The sequence below is a fragment of the Otolemur garnettii genome, unplaced genomic scaffold (assembly GCF_000181295.1).
Source record: "Otolemur garnettii isolate 467f Iridium unplaced genomic scaffold, OtoGar3 scaffold00222, whole genome shotgun sequence".
Taxonomy (NCBI): Eukaryota; Metazoa; Chordata; class Mammalia; order Primates; family Galagidae; genus Otolemur; species Otolemur garnettii.
This window is the reverse complement of record NW_003852617.1, coordinates 1,876,781-1,893,721: the sequence shown is the minus strand read 5'-3', so window position 1 is coordinate 1,893,721 and position 16,941 is coordinate 1,876,781. Positions and strand designations below refer to the sequence as shown.

Here is a 16,941-nt window from a genome sequence, read left to right as displayed (position 1 = left end):
CTCCTTATTGGTTGGATACCAGAAACTGGATAAGGAGAAATCAAAACACTTACAGTGGGTTAAAACAACTTATGCAGACACATTTTTAAAAATGTGCTAAGTACAATTGATCTTCCATTGTTCATGCTAGGAAATAGAATAATTATAATATTCTGTAACATGAATGATATAAGAGAATAGCTCTTTTACAATGTGCCTGAATCTAGTCCTTATCATCTAGTAGTTTCATGATAAATAATAATAGCAACTAACATTTAATGAGCACTTAATTAAATTGCAGATACTAAGTGATGTTCTTTAGTTTTATTATCTAGTGTAATTTTCTCAACAACATTCTTACCATCCCCACTTTTTCTACATAGGCAAAATCAAAAAGACAGAAAGGAAAAACTATGCTCAAATTCATTCAGCCACTAAGTGGCGAAGCACGATTCAGTGAAGGCCATGTAAAATGGGATGTTTCTCCAAGGATGATAGAGTGGTTGAAAACATTTGCAAAATGTTTTTCATTAAATGTGGAAAAATCAGAAACATTTAAGTATGTTGTATGCAATTTATTCTTCAGCTGACTTTCCAACTAATATTCGGATCATATAGAGATTGAAGTTGATGGTATTATAATTCTCCAATTAAAAAATGAAAACTCAGTGCTTCTACAGTTTTGTTTGGATGAGTTTTCTCAATTGTAAAGGATCATTGGAAAATTGAAAACTGACATTTGAAAACAGCCAATCTAGTAGTCTTGTATGTGGGGGGAAACTCAATAATTTTGTTCATTTCTTTACCACGTTATTCTTCCCCATTGACATCTGGCCTTTGATTACAAGGTCTCAGCATAAATTTTTTTTTTCCAGCTGGGATTTTTGAGCTCTTATAATAGCTTTAATCTTCTTGATTTATGTTACCAAACAGTTTCTGGATCAGGGATGTCCAACCTTTTGACTACTCTGGGCCACATTGGAAGAAGAAGCGTTGTCTTGGGTCACACATTAAATGCACAAACACTAACAAAAGTTGATGTGCAAAGAAGTAAAAAAAAAAGTCTGTGCATAATTTTCATGATACTCAATGCCACAGATAAGTAAAAATGTCTGCACATAATCCACGTGTGGCCTTCCGGGCTGTGTTCACCTTGCTTATCATTCCATCCCCAACATTTAGCATAGTGCCTAGAATGTGATGGAATTGAATTAAATTGGTACAGAATGATTGATTTATAGAAATAATGAATGATTTCAGATTCTAGGAAAGATTTGAAATAGTTCGTGTGAGTCCAGAGTTAGACTATGACAGCCCCATTCATCAATCACAGGGTAGTCATGTCTTTGAAATGGTAAAACCAACATGAATTGTGTCACTTAAAAATATCAGCAATCTAAAAAGTAGAAATGCAACTTTTCATCACATATCATATGAATTGTAACTTCATTGATCCACCATTACCCCTAAAATGCGAATATGTCACTTTCTGACCACCCGTTCTCTGGGCTAGACTGCTTGACCCATTACTCTAATTTTTTTTTCCAATAAAACTGCAGAAGCTTCATAACTTGTCTTCCTGCTTCCTTACAATCTGTTTTATACCAGAGGCATCAGTGATCATTTTAAAACATAAATCCAATCTGGCTAGGCTCTGAGTAAATCCTTGAATGGTTTTCCATTATACCGTACTTAGAAAGCCACAAGCACAAAGCCTTAGCAAGATTTACAAGACCCTGAATGATTCATAAAATTTGACAACTGCATACCCTCCAGAACTCATGACATTCATTTATTTAACAAATATTTATGAGTGCTGTAAGTGCTAGAAATTGTTTTAGTTACTGGGGACGCAGATTCCCAGCCTTTATAAAGCTTGCTTTGGTAATCAGATGGAGTTAAGCTGTGTCTCTTTACACTACTTCCCAACTAACCATCTTCACTCTGGATCCCATCCTGTTAAACTAACCTTGACAATCACCAGTGAGCCTCAAATTGTTCATTCAAGTGGCACATTTATAACCTGAATCTTACCTGGCCTCTTTAAAGCATGTAACAACCTGAGCATTCATTCCTCCTATAAACAATCCCATGTCATGCTTTTCCCTCACCTAAATAGTAGCACCTTCTCGATTCCATAAATTAGTTCACCTGTAACTCCATCTACGTAGGAGTTGAGAACAGAATGGGTATGGGACTGAGCTCAGAGAAACTCTAATAGTTAAATGACTACATGAAACAAAGAATGAATAGCTCACTGACCCCTAGATCAGTCTGGTTGACTCTGTTATACAATCTATATGCATAAGAGAGGAATCCTGCATTATTCCTTGATGAAAATTTTCACAGTTACAATTTGTGTAATTACTTCTTTAACATTTTTTTTAACCACTAAACCCATTTCTTTAATAAACCCACTAAGAATTATTCCTTGCTGCCTTCTCAGAGGTAGCTTAGGGTCTGCCTCATAGTAGGCATTCAAGATTGTGAAATAAGTAAGTGTACAATCAGACCACAATTGCACAGTCATTTATATACTTTCCATTGTGTAGCTGTGTGGCTATGTGTACTACCCTGAAATGGAGAAAAAGATAAATGGTCCTAAACTACTAAAAGTAAATCAATATACTGGAAATTAAAATTATTCATGACTTATGGTTAATCCCACACAGCATAGTATTTTCTATTTACAGCAAAGATCGTGTCTTGAAAGTTAACTCTTTCTGTTATTTTATCATTCTAATAATAACAGATTCCTAATTACAAGGAATTTTATTCCTAAATAAAAGCACTCAGAGTCATGAAATTGCAGCATAAGAAGATGTGGGCTGGAAGTGAGGCTTAAAGTTAAGAAAATTAAATACAAGATTCTGATATAAAGATCAAAATTGTACTCTCACCTTCCCCATGCCATAAGCAGTATTTGTTTATCCCATCATTAATTCACTGGATGTTCCGGAACATATTACACGTATCGAGAAAGAAATGCACAGAATGACATACTAGGCAACAACCAGAGTGGACTTTTGCCCTGCCTGCCTTGTCAGTAATAACCATCTAATTCTAGACTCAGATATTTTATTCAAAGATATTCACAAAAATGTTTGCAAAGTCAACATAGTTTGGAAATGCTTTATAAAAATTTTTGTGGTATTTTTTATTGTTTTGGTTCTTAATTTAATATTGTACTTCTAAATCAGCATTGTATAGTGAAAGGGGAACATGGGTGTCAATATACATGCTTTGTAAGCTATATGGAGGTTTATATATTTGAAATATATTTTTCTTTATCTGAGTTTAGATTGGATTTACAGAAATATTAAAATTATCAGATACATAAGACATAAATGTTATTTTTGCAGTAAGACATTGATTCAACATAGTTTCATACTTCCTCAATTTGATGAAATTTAATAGTATAGCTTTTTATCAGATTCTATCTATATTGTAGAAAAATAAAGTAAACCAAGTTGTTTGGAAATAAACTATCATGCTTCTATAGCAAATGTCTTTATTTTTATAAGAATAGCTTATATAATGCGATTTTCCTTCTTAGTAATAAAAATGACTCATAAAAAATGATGTTTATCCTAAGTGTCATGAGTTTTGGAGAGATCTGAATCCTCTGGAAACTAGATTTAAACACGTTGTGGTATAAGCTTATGATCATTTTTTCTGGGAGGAAGAACCATAACTTTATCTACTTCTCAACAATATTGTGTCCTAACATACATGAACTAACAGTGTACTTAAAAGGAACTACAAACACATAATGAAATAGCTGATGAAATTTCTGCGAATTCAATACCAACTTTTTACATATGGCTGCCATCATAATGCTGAAATGGAGAAAATAATAAATTGACTTATTTTATGTTTTAACATTTTTTAGATTTTCATATACTCAAAAATCCATGGAAAGAGATTTTAAGATGAGGAAACTATGACTGAAACACCTTGTTAAGGGATGTGTCTGTAGAAATAAGATTTTAACATGGTTGAACTAATTGCTTGCTACTTTTACACAATTCCAGAAATATGAAAACAACTAATCAACTGGCTTAAATTTGTTTTGTTTTTTCACCTCTGAAAGAAGGTAGAAAAAAAATAAATAACACTTAAAAATTAAACTGCAAGGTTGAGTGTTATATTGAGACAAGCTGCATCTCCTGATAGATAACTTAATGCTGCTTAAATGCATATTTTCAAGAAATTTTACCTTTCTTGAATGAGGAAACATTCTCTATACTTTCATATATGATGCAAATATGCATTTTGCACCAGGATGAGGGCATTTTGTTACTATGTCAATAAAAGCAACATTCATCATCAAACCCTTACCTTTCAATCAGATGAAAGGCCATATTTTATTAGAGAATTAGAACTTGCTTGGGAAATAGCTTATTGTTATGGAATGTAAGCCTATTAATGCTGTAAATTTATCTTCACATACGGCATGCAAGATGCATTATCACCCATTAGATGCAAGTATAAGCTAAACATTAATGGGGCTAACGTTGATATCTTTTCACCACAATATCCTCCCAGTCATGTGTGCTGAACAGAGCTCTTTCCTCTAAATGGTAGACCGCACTCTAAATGATACACAATTAAGAAATGTGCTATTCTACTGCATTAAAGCCCAAGCCAAATGCAAGTTCTTAGCATCCATTTCCAGTACTATTTTGCAAGTGAGAGAATAGACGCAACTAGGAAGTGATTGCTTACTTTATCCTGTAATAACAGTTTTCAGAAACTGATATTTACAATACATATAGTCTAGCTGAAGAAGCTTTTGTAGCTCTTTGTAGTCATCTTGATAACTCAAAAAGCAAATGTATTACTAGACAGCATTGAACCTTCAGTTAGAAAACATTACGTAAATCTTTTTTACATTACTTCCCACAACTCTAAAATGGAAATAGAAGTATCAGTCGCATAAGGAGGATGAGAAATATTTAAACAGCTTTGTAAGAAAGAAGTGCTGCACAGATATTACAAACATTTTTATTAATACACAAACAGTTGACCTATTAAAAGTACATATAGTCATAAAGTTAACATTGGGTATTATCACTTTCACCAGTGACAATGGATTTTCCTCATCTACTCACTAGAAAATACAACAAACATATCTGCACAGATACATAAGTCAGTTTCAAAACTCCAACAAAAATATTTAAAAACTTAATTAAAATTTAAATTACATTTCATCTACTTAATGGGAAATCACAGTTCAAAATTCCAGTGAAATGAGGGATTATAAAGAAAACTTCCATTTTCCACATTAGACAAAGTATCTTAATGATGTTTAAAATCTATAGGTTCTTTTCTCTAAAGCTTCCTAGTTTTCTGGACTTTATTAGCTCACATATGTATAACAAATTTAAAATTTGATATTTAAGGTAATTTTCAATGTACTTGGTGCCACACAGATCTGCCTATATACATTTTGTCACATCTCTTTGGCTCTTGAATTAGAAGTAATTTCTCAATCCAAAGTGTTGGGAGCTAGGAAAACTGGAAAACGACATCACCAGTAGTTTTTATTGCTTCTGATTTATAATTCAACAATGAAGATCAAATAACATAAAATTTCTTTGCTTTGTGTATACTTCAGAAAATAGCAAATAATACCTGTCTTATTATGGAAGGTTTTCCATAACCCAATTCTCATTTAGTCCTCATGTGGTAACTGTCGAGTTGCACATATAATGAAATCGGGCATTAGGAAGATGAGGTTTACACAAATTCCAGAGTTAGAGAGCCAGACTCAAGTTCAGTATCTCGGCCATTATCCTAAAGTTTCTTGAGTTTAATTGTTAGTCTGTTGCCAAATGTCAACACAGGGGGAAAAAAAAAAGGCCACTTTCAATAATACATTTTAAAGTTCCTTTAACTCGAAAGTTTTAGCTTTGTAGAAGAAAAGAGCGAATTTACTAGGTCTACACTGGTATATCACGTTAAAGACTATTCTTTACATGCCGAACAGATGGAACTATTATGGTATGACAGCACTAAATTCCTTTAGAAAGAGTTCATGATCAACTCACATTACAGTGAAAGATATACTATGGCAACTAATATTATAATTTATTTTAAGTTATTATGTATCATGACATCAAATGGACAAAATGTCAGTGTTTGTAAGAAATTATATTCTAACTGCAACATTTATGTGCAAGTATATCTGAATTAAATGTGAAAGATATTTCTAATATTTCCAGTAAGGCACGCAGGTTAAATATATTCCTCCCTGGGAGTAGTTAAGAACCAAAATGTAAGGCTTTATTTAACTAGCTACTCCAGTATTGTCCCATAAAAGCAGAGTTATTCCCTCATTCCATGGCCTTTAGTATTTGTAATGGGAGATGAGGTAGACATGTTCATTGTAAAAAGACTCTGTCATATATTATGACTGCATCAATTTTAATTTTAAAATAAAATAAATGACCATAAATAGATGACTGAATAAATTATGAGACATCTACCGTGGCATTCTATCAGTCAAATCAAGTTGATGCCTTTGTGTTTATTAAGTGAATAAAGCAAGAAATAGAACATTCTTGCTTGGGTAATGATAAATTTAGTGTGTAAACTAAAAGAATACACAGCATACATATATATAGCATTTATAATCTATAATATTTTTATATAGAGAGAAAGAGAAAAGGAGAGAGAATATGATAGGACGATAGGCCTAAATAAATACAGAAGGGCTCTCAAAAGGCTAGTGGTAGCAATTACACATGTGGGGTGAACCCTGGAGACTGGACAAGGCAGGATTAGTCCATGTGATCTTTGTGGCTTGAATTGCTTATCATGTGTAGATGTATACTAGTGCACATGTATACACAATGTGTATATGTTATATACATCTATGTACATGCCTCCTTGGGCATATACAGTCTACTTCAAAGATACTGATGGGTTAGGTTCCAGACCACCACAATAAAGCTAGTTCCACACAATATTGTGTTGTTATTTCCCAGTGTATATGCAAGTTATGTTTTCATTATGTGTGGTCTTTTAAGTATACAATAGCACTGTATCTAAACAAACAGTATACATATTATAATTTGAAATTATTTTATTGGTAAAAAGTGCCTGCAATCATCTGAACCTTAAGTGAGTCATGATTTTTTTGCTGGTAGAGATCCTACCTTGGTATTGGTGGTTGCTTACTGCTCAGGGTGGTGGTTGCTGAAGACTGGAGTGGCTGTGGCAAGTTCTTAAAATAAAACAATGATGAAGATTGTGAAGTTTGCTGAATTAATTGACTCTTTTTTTCATGAAAGATTTATCTGTAGCCTGCGATGCTGTTTGATAGCATTCTACCCCCCCCCAAAGGCATTCACAATTGGAGTCAATCCTATCACACTCTGCCCCTGCTTTAACAACTAAATTTACAAAATACTTTAAATCCTTTGCTGTGATTTCAAAAATGCTCATAGCATCTTCATCAGGAGTAGACTCCATCTCAAGAAACCTTTCTTTGCTCATCCACAAGAAACAACTCACCTGTTAAAAGTGTTCCATAAGAGTGTAGCAATTCAAAACATCTTCATATTCCACTTGCAAATCTAGTTCTCTTGCTATTTTCAATGTATCTTTTGTTACTTCCTCCCTTGAAGTTTTAAATCCCTAAAAAATCACCCCAAAGGTTGAAATCTACTTCTTCCAAACTCTGGTTAATATTCATGCTTTGATCTCCTCACATGAATCACAAGTGTTCTTAATGACATGTAAAATGATGACTAATTTCCAGAAGGTTTTCCATTTACTTGGCCAAGAGGGTACAGTCTACTGTATACATATAGCCTTGAAACTTATAACCTGGGTGCCCATGGACAAGTACTTACTTAGTTATTCTGAGCCTCAGAATCTATCATTATGTGTGGTCTTTTAAGTATACAATAGCACTGTATCTAAACAAACAGTGTACATATTATAATTGGGATAGATAGTATCCCATATACTATCTATGGCAGCTATACCCTTACAAAACTTATTTCGTAAATAATAAGATGTGGAAGTCAAAATAACTCTTTGATTCAAAGAGTTGATGGACAGCAGAATGGATGTTGTATTAGCAGACATGAAGACATTAATCTCTTTGTGTACATCTCCATCAGAGCTCTTGGATGACCAGGTGAATTGTAAACGGTCAGTAATATTTTGAAATAATTTTTTAGAGCAATAGGTCTCAATAGTTGTCTTGAAATATTCAGTAAGCCATGCTGTAACCTGATGGGCTGCTACAGTGCTGAGCTGGCTTCACTGCTGTTCCTGCGTGTGTGTAGAGACGGAGTCTCTGTGTTTGTCTATGGATGTCAGGCCCCCAAATACCACCTTATACCTACATTTTATTCTTTTTCTCTTGGTTCTTGTCACTCGAAAACATCAAATGCCACATCAAGACAATTTTTATGCATTTATTTTAGGATCTGATGAATTAAGCAGTTGATCTCCTCACATGAAGTGATAAGAATACCAAATAGCAAAGAAAAAAGGCACAATTACAGCCTGAAAAGACAAATACTCCCTACATGAGATGATAAGACCAATGACACATGGGCAAAGACGTAAAAAGTCAAAACTCTCCTATCTGCTGTTCAGGTGCTCCCTGATGTGTTTTAACCATCTGCTTCTCAAATTAGACAAAAACAGAGACAAAGCTGTCCTGAAAAGATGAAATGAGAGGCTGCCTTCATCTGGGAAGACTTTATATCCATAGACTTCTGTCCTTCTAACCTGCAGCTTTCCTCTTTCTCCCCTAGAATTCTATAGCACATTCTTCTTCTCCTTACCCCTGGCTGGTTTTTGTTACTCATGTACTAAAAAGAATTTTGGCCAAAAAAGACAGCTGAGGCGAGAATAACTAAGTAAGTACTTGTCCATGGGCACCCAGGTTATAAGTTTCAAGGCAAAGATTGTAACTCAGATAGTCACAGCTACATGGCCTCTGTCATACTGCATTGCCTTGACATAATATCATTCATTCTAGTAAGAATCAGCAAGTAACTATGTATCCAGATTTATGTTGTAAAAAGGTAAGTATAGAGATGTACAGAAGTCAATTAAATTCTTTTTAAAATCTTGTGAAATTTTCTATTTAAACATTTTTTAACATGTTCAACAATGTAAGATCCAACTTTTCAGAAATTAGTGGTATCAGACACAATCTGTGTTTGCTTCTGTGTTGTAATCACTGATAAGGAAAAATGAAATATCTAATTTAGAGTTTACATTAAGAAAAAATAAAGAAAAACTTTTAAAGGTCATAGGCTGATGAGGTCCAGGTAAGGCTAACACTCTAATCATCTTCCCAAAATGTTTATGACGGCAGGGTATATGTATCAGAAGATAGGGTTTGGGAACATATTCATTACTAATAGAGAGAACTAACACTTGATTGTGAGCTGGCTTTGCTGCTATTTCTATAAAGAGAAGTCAAAGGGGATGACCAGCCCTCTCACCTAAAATGCTGACACAATTTTTTGAAACTCTCATTCCTTTAAACTATTGTTATTAATGGAGTACATGAATACATAGAAATCCATTGCCATAGTCTAATGAAATGTTTTCTTGCTAAAAGGGATTCCATGATCAAATACTATTGGAAAATCAGTTCAATCAAGTTAAACGGGTTTTAAGTTGTACTTGATGTGTTTGGGTTTGATTTCATTACAGCCTTCAATATGTAAATGTACATGGCAAAGCTGCAAGTGAGCAGAGTTTATATGAAGCTTTCTTAAATCTATTCTATAACATAAATTCCTCTCCTCCATTTTTTCTTTCTTTCTTTTCTCTCATTTTGAGAAGAAACACATAGGTTGATGTGTTTGAGAACATTAGTTCTCAAGGGATCTCTTCTGTCACTGACATGTAACTCGAGGGGAAAAATTCAGTGTCACAGATAATAGAAGGGGAAATGACTGAGGCTTACTGTAAGAAGTAAATGAACAAAATGCTCAGAATACAAAAGACTGGATGATGCTAATAACACAAATTGGAAGGAACTACCTTTATGATTCTGTTCACAAAGCCAGAGAATAGTCCATTTCTAATTTAGCTCAGTAGCCACAGAAAGATAGGAAAGTGGTTTCATCCCGAACTGACTCTAGCTCCTGTTTATGGCTTCAAAATTAAGTTTCATAATGTATTTGAAGAAAAGAATTGGACTCATCCTTAACATAAGGCCATGATTAAAATACTAGCAATTGAAAATTATTTGAATTTACAAATAAACACCAAATAGTACTGAAGTGACTATTGCTTTCTGAATCTAGCTCTCTTCCAATAATTTTTCTCTTTTCTAAACTATTTTGAAACTACTAGAAAGCATTAATTGGTTCGTATTGATTTAGTTAGATCGCTTAATCAGAAAGTACCTTTTGTGAAATATGTATTTTAGAAGTTTGAGTTGCAAAAAAATCACCTAGCACTCTGGGAGGCCAAGGCAAGAGGATCCGTTGAGCGGAAAACCATCCTGAGCAAGAACAAGACCTTGTTGTCTACTAAAAATAGAAAAGTTAGCCAGGCATAATGGCTGGTGACTATAAACCTAGCTACTCAGGAGACTGAGGCAGGAAGACACCTTGAACCCAGGAATTTGAGATCTCTGTGAGCTAGGCTGACACCATCCAAGCCACTCTATCCTGGGCAGCAGAGTGAGTCTGTCTCAAAAAATAAAAAAATAAAAAAATCACTCGCTTACCTTCTGAAACTTGGATATTTGTATAATAACATAGTAGCTACTCATACACTTTTTCTAGGACAATGATTTCAACAAAAGCTATTTGTTAAAATCACCAGGAGAAAACTTTTAAAAATTATATACCATATAATGATACCTCTGTATCATTCTCAGAGATTCAAAGTCATGGAGCGAATGAAAATTCTGCATGTGTAGTTGTTTAATTCCCCGGATGATTATGACGTGAAGTAATCACTGAGGCCCACTGCCTAAGATGAGATAAGCTGTTTCTTCAGCACTGAAATTACAAGCCTAGGTATAAACTATCAAAAATAATTAAGGACATAGGCCAATAAGGTATAGGAAAGCTTTTAAAACTTTTATACTATAAAATTATTCTTTGAATCAGAACTTATTTGTATATGTTTTCATAAAATATTGGAAAATAGCAAATTTAATTTTTCTGAATTTAAGTGACAAATCAGCTTATTGTGAACTTCAATAACAGACACATATAACTAATTTGTACATCATTTAACTACTTTTAATTGGGTACATGAATATAACTACACATACATTGATGTAGTCACTTGTTCATTTACCCATTCATTCATTTATAAAGAGGTTCCCTCAAAGTCATTACCATTAAGTCATATATATTTTTCTTCCTTAATCATCAGAACAATGCTAGAAGGGAGGTGTTATCATTCCCCACATTTTACAAATGAAGAAACTGTGTATAGTTACAAAGTTTCTAAGTCATACTAGAACTTTTAATGACTATTTGGTCATAAGCATAAGAACAGAAAGACAGATACTGTACAACAGCTCCTTTGTCCACTGAATATAAGCCTTTATCCTGTCTTAACAACCTCCCTGCCAAAGCCCTGAGCAAAAGGTCAGGTATCTTTCCACTTATCACATAAATATAAGTGGCACCTTAGTTCTCAAACAAGGATGAATATTAAAACATAGATCCCAGCCAAGTGTGGTGGCTCATACCTGTAATCCTAGCACTCAGGGAGGCAGAGGTGGGTGGATCGCTTGAACTTGATCGCTTGAACTCAGGAGTTTGAGACCAGGCTGAGCAAGAGTGAGACACCTTCTCTACTAAAAAGAGAAAACAAGCCTGGCGTTGTGATGGCTGCCTGTAGTCCCAGCTACTCGGGAGACTGAGGAAAGAGCAGTGCTTGAGCCTAAGGGAATGAGGTTGCTATGAGCTATGATGATGCCACAGCACTCTACCCAGGGTGACAGAGTGAGACCTCATCTTAAAATGAAATAAAGTAAAATAAAATACCTAACATAGATCCTAGGGCCCAAACTCAAACTTTCTGAATCAGAATTCCTGCTATTGATACTTGGAATTTGTCTATTTAAAAAAAAAAAACAAAACAAAAACTTGTCAAGGCATTCATACTATCAGCCTTTGCTCATTGCTGAGACTTAATGAGTTTGGGTCTTACTCATGCTTCATAGAAAGAGCAGACAAAGGATTCATGGGCAGAACTGATGTGTTCCCAGTTAGCCTTCCTTCTCAGAAGCACACAGACAGCAATACCACGGAAAATGGTGACTTATGTCTTGTATTCTGAAATCAGACAGAATTGTGCTGAGTCCTAGCTATGCCACTGACTAGATTTGTTACTTGGGGCAAGTTACTTGATGCTTTAAAAGCTATATTTTTTTCTATAAGATGGGGTAATGGATATTCTTTGTCTCATGGGGTGTTGTAGGGATTTAATAAAAATAATATGTTCCTTCCTCCTTGCATGGCACAATGTCTGCATCTTACCTGTATTGAAGAAATCAGAAAGTATGAGATCAGGAAGGAGACAAAATTCCCACTGACAGTGTGTCTTATTTTCCCAGGCTCATTTACTTATCTTGAATTTTTCTTGTTTCCTCCTCCTCCACCCCCAGTTTAACTCTGAGTAATACCACAATTAATAATAACGTCCTCTCCATTTAAGTTTTCTAGAAAAATATCTGCATGCTATTTCTACTGAAAAATATGACTTCACTCTATCCTCTGCATCAATCCTAGAGTGTGTATGCTACGAATAAACTGTTCTAGCTTACAAACATTGAAAACAAATATTGTGTAGAATTTTAAAATAAGAATTTTACAATTACATAACATGACTGCATTGTATCACTGTAGTCATGTAATACATGATGCAAAGTACAATTCATAAACCTGGTTTTAAATTTAATTCCAATAAGTAAACTGACTTGACCCTGTTAGGAAAAAGTTAAAGCTGTAATTCAATCGCTAATCTGATCTTCATTGAAATAAAATGTAATGCCTATCTTCTTCCTTGGTACCTAATAATGAATCTAAATAATGTATATGTTTTATTTGCATATTCAATAATACAATGCTGTGTTCAGTGAATGATGTTCTTCTGCCACTTGGTGGTGCTTGCCAGTTTCAGAATTTGTTTCTTGGTGGCACTGTAACACTAAGTATATAGTAAGTAGAACAAATTCACAGCATTCCCATTGGAAAGACTTTGCTTCAAACTGTTTAATAATTTAGAAAACCTCTGTAGAAGCAGCTGCATTTTTTAACCAGTCACAACCAGTAATTAACTCCTTTGGAGTCTTAAGTTACTTTGGGCAAAATGTTTTAGGAAGAGTACATATTATTAGAAAGTATGCCAAAAATTTACTTAGCTGAGAATTCAATAACAATTTTTCTCTGCTAAGAGAGTCTGTAAAATTCTACTTATATGGCCAAGCTCTGGATCCTTGGAGTTCCTGTTTCATTATTATAATTACTGCATAAATACTTTTAAGGACTTTGCCTTTAGTTTCAAGCATGACTTGTCTTCATAAGCCTGATTAGTTCCCTCACCAGCCTTGCTACGGAAAATGACATATTCTTACTGCGTTCTGTGGAGTTGTTAAATCTTCATCCGCATTTAGCTTATATTTATGTTACCATCTCTGCTGAAAAGCTCTAACAAAAGACATCTCTAATTCCTTGTTTTTGCAATATCGGTTGGCAGCTCTATCTAATGGGCATTCCGTTTCCTTAAAGAATTTAGCTTCTCTGTCTAGAAGCCGATTTTCTGATTCCTCAAACGTCTGGTCAAATTGATCTGTTTTAATGGAGTCTTCGTCGGTGAGGAGCAAGATGCCACCGACTAGAATGCTGGGATCTGCTGCTTAATTGCCAGGAGTGAGAGACACAGAAATCTTTCGAGGTGGGCGAGGAGGGGGAAATAGTCTCAGATGGAGGCGGAGATGTAAGATAAAGGAATGGGTTTCACACTAGAAAAAAAAAGGGGGGGGGAGAGAGAGAGAGAGAGAGATTTCTTTGAGGCCCGGAGGTGCTGCACGATCACATCTCTCAAAGGAGAAGTTAAAAAGCAGAGAAGTGGGAGGAGGTTGGAGGTTAAAGTACTTAAAAGGAAGGCTAGGGCACAGTTTGTTTTTCAGGTGGTGTTTGCAAGGAATACATAGCTCCCATCTCCAAAGTATATTGGTGTCTCTTTTAGGTGATTAGAAATGGATGTTAATTGCTTGATACTGGCTATAAAACAATGATCTTCAAAATTCAGGGGACAAGGAAGGAGATGGGGAAACGGAAACATTTTTGAAAGAGAAGAAAAGCGGATCTGAGGGCTCTTGAAAGGTGCAGGAGAAGAGAGAGAAGGAACAGGAGGAAGGAGAGGGGGATAGAGGGAGAGGAGAGAGAGAAGAAAAAAATACTGAATCAATGATCTCTCTCTTCTCTCTCTCTCTCTCTCTCTCTCACACACACACACACACACACGCACACTCACATGCACACACGCACACGCGTCCTCGGTGTACAGCATCCAAAACACCAACTGCAATAGTGACCCGGGTCACGGAGGAAGATGTTCCTCTCCATCCTTGTCCCGGAAAGCTCTCGGTCCCCTTGGGAGCGAACAAAATGCCATTAGGCTACTGAGTGTGTCTAACTGCGTGAAGAATGCAGCAGGCGGAAGGCGGGTCCCCCTACGTCGTTTGCCCTGCGCCTCCCGGAGCAAAAGAAAGAATCGCGCAGAGCCAACGACTCCAGCAGAGTTAGATCTTTTCGCTCCGTCCAGTCACTGGCGGTCAGACAGGGACCCGCTTAAAGAGCCCAGGGGCACTACCCGAGCCGCCAAAGAGAGCCCGCTCTAGCTGACGCCGCTGCCCGGCTGCGCCCAGCAACCCACCCGTTGCTTATGCAGAGACTTCCCTTCTTCCTCTCAGACCGCTGGTCCGGACCCAATCTGACCTTCCGAACACATTTGACCGCACCGCCCAGGCTGCCACGCCAATAGGCTCCAGGCTGGAGATGAGCGTGGGATGGGGAGAGGGATTCAAACCTTCGGCCCTTTGGGCTGGGTCGGAGCTGGCGGGGGCCAGGCCGGGGAGAGAGGAGAGAGAGAAAAGCGCCTGCAAGGCTGGCTGAGCCGGCTGGGCGAGCAACCTCGGGGCTGCAGGCTCCTGGGAAATGCTGCTGCTGCCAGGCCGGCCGGAGATGTTTTCGCACCATCGCCTCTCATCCTCTCCTCCTCGCGGCTACTCCCTAGAGAAAAGTCCCGGCCTCTGCGCCGCGACATTGCCATCCCGTATCCCCTTACAGCCCAGGCGGTGCGCTCTGGCACGCTCCAGCGCTGGGCGCCAGTAGGACGCCCTCTCCACCCCGCCAGCTCTCCCTTCTCTTCCCTGCTGCTGCCGCTCCTTCGACACCTCCACCCCCACCATCTCCAGCTCAGAGAGACGCCACCCAGCTGCCACCGGCGCTCGTAGCCCAGGGTCATGCCTGGAAGAGGGGTGCTAGTCTGGACCCCGCGCTCAGTAGGGGGCGTCCTGGAGCGGAGAGTGAGGCCAGTGTACATAGGAGAGTGAGGGTAGTCCACCCCGAAGCCAGAGCTTCTCACTTGCGCCTCCCCGCCTAGCCCCACTCCGGCCAGCGCCTGTCGAGCAAGCCCATCTGTGGCATCCGCCGCCGCCTCCTCCTTGCACCTCCTCGCCGACCCCTCCCTCCCGGGACCTGCATCCCGCTCCACCAATCACAGCCCGACTGCCTCTTCCCACGTGACCCCGGGCGGGCTGAGGACCTGCTGCTTCCCAAACGCCAGAGGGATGCGGGCGGCAGAGCGCGAGAGGCGGCTGCCGGGCTGCGGAGCGCCTTGACCGTTCCTCCACCCTGCCTCCTCGGCTCCTCTCTCCTGCCCCCTGGATTCCGTCTCCTCGCGTTCCACCGGCTTCCCAGGGCTCTCTCCTTATGGCAGCAGCTTCCCGCGTCTCCGGCGCGGCTTCTCAGCGGACGACCCTCTCGCTCTCGGGGCTGAGCCGGGTCACTGGATGTTGCTGAAACTCTGGATATCATGCGCGGGTTTGGCAGCTGCTTCCCCGCCGGGTGCCACTGCCGCCGCCGCCGCCTCTGCTCCCGCGGTCCGCGGGATGCTCAGTAGCCCGCTGCCCGGCCCCCGCGATCCTGTGTTCTTCAGAAGCCGTTTGCTGCTGCAGAGTTGCGCGAACTAGTCATGGTGCTGTGGGAGTCCCCGCGGCAGTGCAGCAGCTGGACACTTTGCGAGGGGTTTTGCTGGCTGCTGCTGCTGCCGGTGATGCTGCTCATCGTGGCCCGTCCGGCGAAGCTCGCTGCTTTCCCTACCTCCTTAAGTGACTGCCAAACGCCCACCGGCTGGAACTGCTCCGGTAAGTGCAGAACCCTGTCTCCGACCCTCTAACCTCACAGAAGACCATGATATCCAGCAGCGGCTAGTTTGCCCCAGCGCATCTCCCCAACCCCTAGGGCCACCGTCCCAACCCCCCAGACCACCTACATCCATCCAAAGGAACAGGGGACTATTCTAGACCTGTAGGGGGTGGGGGTTCTGGGAGGGGCAGAAAGTGCAGGTGTAGAAACCTTTGCGTGCTTCGCTTAAATTGGAACTGAGAGTATTTGGAGAAATACTAAACGGGATGGTTTTCTGGATTCACTGAAAGAGTACCAATCCTGGGGGAACACTAAACAGAACCTTTTTTTTCATTATTAAGGAAAAAAGTCTGGCAAGGATGAGGAAGAAATAACTTTACGGGAAAGAATGAGCAAGAAAGCAGTAAATCAAATGGTGACTGCAGGGAATCGCTGATTCCTGGCAAGGGTGCCATGAGGGCGCACTGGTCTCCTGTTAAGACCAGGTCGCACAGATGCTAAGGGAGCTGGGTTTCAAGAGCTTCTCTCTCTTTCTTCCTTTCTCTCTCCCTCTCTCTCTCTCTCTCTCTCTCTC

The 16,941-nt window shown here is 38.7% G+C and overlaps 1 protein-coding gene across 2 annotated transcripts in view; it reads left to right on the top strand.

Moving 5' to 3' along the window:
• Nucleotides 1-15,023: 15,023 nt before the first annotated feature.
• Nucleotides 15,024-16,941, top strand: part of TMEFF2 (transmembrane protein with EGF like and two follistatin like domains 2) — a 256,835-nt gene continuing 254,917 nt past the window's right edge. For both annotated transcript variants that reach the window (XM_003801832.3, XM_003801833.3), the window contains exon 1: nt 15,024-16,366. In XM_003801832.3, coding sequence (XP_003801880.1) covers nt 16,195-16,366 — 172 coding nt within the window. In that variant the 5' untranslated portion in view covers nt 15,024-16,194. The remainder of the gene's footprint in view (nt 16,367-16,941) is intronic.